This window comes from Bubalus bubalis, chromosome 16, assembly GCF_019923935.1.
Source record: "Bubalus bubalis isolate 160015118507 breed Murrah chromosome 16, NDDB_SH_1, whole genome shotgun sequence".
In the NCBI taxonomy this organism is placed as follows: domain Eukaryota; kingdom Metazoa; phylum Chordata; class Mammalia; order Artiodactyla; family Bovidae; genus Bubalus; species Bubalus bubalis.
The window spans coordinates 4,177,442-4,182,178 of NC_059172.1; the positions used below are offsets into that span (position 1 = coordinate 4,177,442).

The 4,737-nt window shown below is 35.3% G+C and overlaps 1 protein-coding gene across 1 annotated transcript; it reads left to right on the forward strand.

Annotated features, from left to right (window-relative positions):
* The first annotated feature begins 3,016 nt into the window (after positions 1-3,016).
* Positions 3,017-4,200, forward strand: LOC112579406 (olfactory receptor 5M10). Its single transcript, XM_025265843.3, has one exon. The coding sequence runs from the start codon at positions 3,219-3,221 to the stop codon at positions 4,149-4,151; it is 933 nt and encodes a 310-aa protein (XP_025121628.2). The 5' UTR covers positions 3,017-3,218; the 3' UTR covers positions 4,152-4,200.
* Positions 4,201-4,737: the final 537 nt, after the last annotated feature.

Genomic DNA, 4,737 nt, shown 5'->3' on the forward strand with positions numbered 1-4,737 from the left:
CCAGGGACGGGGGAGCCTGGTGGGCTGCTGTCTCTGAGGTCGCACAGAGTCAGACATGACTTAGCTGCAGCAGCAGCATATAAACTATTAAGCGATCTATGAATAGGATGCTTTTATTTTTTTGTGCTTTCAGTCAATACAATTTTATTACATAGGTTAGAACTTCCAGTATATTATTGAATCTGCCATAACCAAAAATATAGTGAATTAAATAATCATAAGAACACAAATAGCAGGGTCAGTGAGATAGTTTCAATTATCTGACTGTTTGACATTTGTGTAGCTAAAGCAATTATGTGTTCTTTTAGCAGACATGTGTCAACTGGTCATTGCAATTGAAGCAGAGTGATATTAACTAAGGCATTTGTGTCTTCAAATATAAATTAAATAGAATCTCCTGAAGGCTTTCTAGGAAAATAAAATAAGAATGCCGAAAAGCCTTCTTTTAACCAGTATCAATGGTAGATAGGTAAATTCTGTGCCCTCCAGTATTACTTGTTGTTATACATGTAAAATAAATAAGCATTTACTTCTTATGCGTGACATTTTGATCAAGTAATCCCATACTGAAAAGTATTGTTATTTTGCCTTTCCAGAGTTAATTCACTACTTTTTCCCTACTTGTTCAATTGCTACTGAGTTAGTCCTACCTCTTCTTGGAAAAATCTGTTTGTAAATATTATGATTATTGCAATGTTATTCTATATTAAAGTATATCAGGATTTAGTGGTGGTGGTGGTTTAATCACTGAGTCGTGTCCAACTCTTGTGTGTCCATGGACTGTAGCCCACCAGGCTCCTCTGTACATGGGATTCTCCAAGCAAGAATACTGGAGTGGGTTGCCATTTCCTTCTCCAAGGGATCTTCGTAACTCAGGGCTTGAGCCACTGTTTCCTGCTTGGCAGGCGGATTCTTTATTATCTGAGCCACCAGAGAAGCCCATATCAGAATGTACTTACATACATATATAAGTACTTTAGGAAACCAGCGCTGACATTCAGCTTAAAGAAGGGTCAAACATTCAAGTATCTTTATGCAAGATAAGGAATCTTTACATTAAGGGGTCAGGAAATAAGAGCTCTACTATCCTACAATTAGCCTTACAATCATATAAGAAACTTTTATTTCATGGGAATATTTAGGATTTTACACTTTAAATTTTTATTTAATTTGTTCAAGGAATCAAGGTAAAACAGAAAATGTTGGGATAAATAAATATTTTCGACCCCAATCTGAAAAATACACTGTTATGCTTAAATCTCTCCTAATGTGCTAAGTTGATGACAATATATATTTTTATAATGATATACAGCTTTATTTCACTGACTGATTTCTCAGACTATAACCCAGTATTTGGAAATCTAAAACAATCAGAGATGCCTCTCTTGTCTTAATGAGACTCTACTTTAATTCCCTTGATTGAATTGGCTGGAGTTATCAATGCCCTGGAAGATAGAGGCTACTGAGACCATCTATAAATTCCTTTATTCTCTAACAAATGCAGTATCAAACAATATTCACATATTCTTTACTCATATTTGACCTCTCCTCCTAAATTGCCAATTTTGTGATACATCAATTTTATGAATGATCCTGGTTCTCAGTCACTTTTAGACACAAAAAATGCGAAATTCATCCAACCATATTTTTGTCCTTTCATACTATTAAAAGTGATGGTGAACTTCTTTTTTTTGCCAAAGATTTCAGCCACATAGTATAAAGCAGGGTACAAAGATGTTGCATAGAGATTTTGGTCTTGAAGGAAAATTAAAGATCTCAACGCATGAAATTAAGGTTATTCCCTTGAGGGAACAAAATCTATCTTAATTGGATTATAAGAATTTTTTAAAAAATACTCTAGGGAATATTCCTAAGAAACACTATAAATCTTCCCACCTTGTTTTAGAAAATATAGTAATTCAGTTTTACAGGTAAGTCATTTTCTACATTTGTTCACTAAAAATATGTTTTTTATTTTGTGTGAAAATTAATATTCTCACCAATATTGAAAAAATTATTTTCATCATTTATACTTTTCTATTCAAATGTTAATATTTCATGGCATCTCTGAAAAATCAAGTATTATATACAGGCTTTTCTGATGTGTATGTGAAAACTAAATTTAAAAAGCCCTAAGGTGAGATTCTTGAGGCAGAATGCTTCCAGTCATATCTTACTTTCACAAAAAACAAAAACAAAAACAAAAACAAAAAAACAACCAGAAATGATAATTCCAGCTAGGAGCTAAGTCTGCATTTAAATATTATCCTGATGTGTTTTCCTAAACAAATATATTCAGAGGTGTGTCAGTTTTAAAAAATAATGGAAACAAATTCCTCTTCAGATATTCGAATTCTTTATTTACTGTTCAAATTCTGCCCTCTCAGATTTTCTTTGAATGGCCATCTAAAAGCACTCCACCTTTAATTTTCCTCATAGTGTTTTCTTCTAAGTGACACACTGCGGTAAACATTTGTCTATGTGCTAAATATCTATTACCTCTCTTACAATATATGGTTCACCAGGATAGGTAATTTGCTGACTCATGTAACCCCAGGAGCTAGAATAGAAAAAAAAAAAAAGCCTCCATAAATAATGAGTGGGTGAATTTAAAAAGCAGAAAGAACAATTCTTAATTCTGTACCTTCTTAGCCATATGTCAAGAGATGCATCTACTAATTAAATGTCTTCTGAATGAATTTAAGCTAGACAAGTATGGGTTTCAGGAGAAAATGCTGGACTGAACATGTCTTCTAATGTGTGTCAAAAACAATAGTGTATCAGAGGTGCAGGGACCATAGAAACTCTGCATCCTTCATTTGTCCATTTGAATGATGCCACTGACCTGCTGCTTTCCAGACCTGGTTTTAATTCTTTTGGGTTTCTTTTTCACAGAATTTGAAAAAAAAAAATACTGAATATGGAGTTTCCCAAGAAAACAGGTTTAATTGTATATGCGTATACAAGATTTACAAATAAGAAGGAGAAAGAGAATGTGTGAGTTTGTGAGTGTGTTTCCAGTATATACATAGAAAAATATATCACAAAGAGATAAGGTGCAAATATTTACATAGATGCTCTGATGCATTGGTTGAGAAGAGTAATTTCCTTATAGAGAGATAGGTCAAAAGTAAATGACAAAAGAATGGAATAAATGCAGAATCAGGATCAGATAGAATTCTTCACTTTACCACTTTCAGTTTTTAAGGGATGATAATATGTCTTCCCCTAACCACACTGCAGTGACTGAATTCATTCTCCTGGGACTCACAGATGACCCAGTGCTACAGAAGGCCCTGTTTGGGGTGTTCCTGGTGATCTATCTAGTCACACTGGCAGGGAATCTGGGCATGATCATGCTGATCAGGACCAATCCCCACCTCCAGACCCCCATGTACTTCTTCCTCAGCCACCTCTCCTTTGTAGACCTTTGCTATTCCTCCAATGTTACTCCAAATATGCTGCACAATTTCCTCTCAGACCAGAAGACCATCTCCTATGCTGGATGCTTCACACAGTGCCTTCTCTTCATTGCCCTGGTGATCACTGAGTTTTATCTCCTTGCTTCAATGGCCTTGGACCGCTATGTAGCCATCTGCAGCCCTCTATATTACAGCACCAGGATGTCCAAGGACATTTGCATCTTTCTAGTCACAGTCCCTTATACTTGTGGATTCTTCAATGGTCTCTCTCAGGCACTGCTGACCTTTCACTTGTCCTTCTGTGACTCCCTTGAGATCAACCATTTCTACTGTGCTGATCCTCCTCTGATAATGTTGGCCTGCTCTGACACCTATGTCAAAAAGATGGCAATGTTTGTGGTTGCTGGTTTCACTCTCTCGAGCTCTTTGTTCATCATTCTCCTGTCTTATGTTTTCATCATTGCATCTATCTTGGCGATCCGTTCTGTGGAAGGCAGGCACAAAGCCTTTTCTACCTGTGGTTCCCACCTGGCAATAGTCACTCTATTTTATGGAACCCTCTTCTGCATGTACTTGAGGCCTCCAACTGAGAAGTCTGTAAAGGAGTCCAAAATATTTGCAGTCTTTTATAGTTTTTTGAGCCCAATGTTGAACCCATTGATCTACAGTATGAGGAACAAGGTTGTGATCCAAGCCATGCAGCAAATGATTAAGAGAAATCTTTCATAAAATTGCAGTTTAAACATCTGTTCACTTGATATGACTAAGTGTCCATAACAACTTTGTGTTATAGAGATTAGAAATGAATAACACAGAACTCTAACTGTGATAGAATTCCAGGTTCCATTTTTTTTTTTTTTTGAGGATCAGAATCATTTAGACATTGGGACATGACGTATAGCAATCTCTTCTTTTGGTTAAGCAAAGAGCTGTGTTTCACTCTTAGCCAACAGAATATTCTGATGTCAAGATTTATATCCAGTTTGAAAATGTGTTTTAAAATCGTTGTAAAGTACTTAACATTTTGCCTAAATTTTGTAGTCTTGAAAATCACTGTGGCTTTTAGGACCCAAATTTAAACTCAGTCTTTGCAATTCTTAATCCAATGGTTGACCTATTTGGAGTCTCTCATTTTTTAATATTCTAATTATTGACCTCTATTTGTGATTTATGTTTTTGTACTCTGTAAGTCTTTGTGTGAAACTTACCTCAGAAATTATTGAGAGTATACATCAACATGTATGAAAATAATCATAAGTAACACAATTATATTTGAGTTCCCACTTTTATGTCATTATGCATTAAATCCTAACAA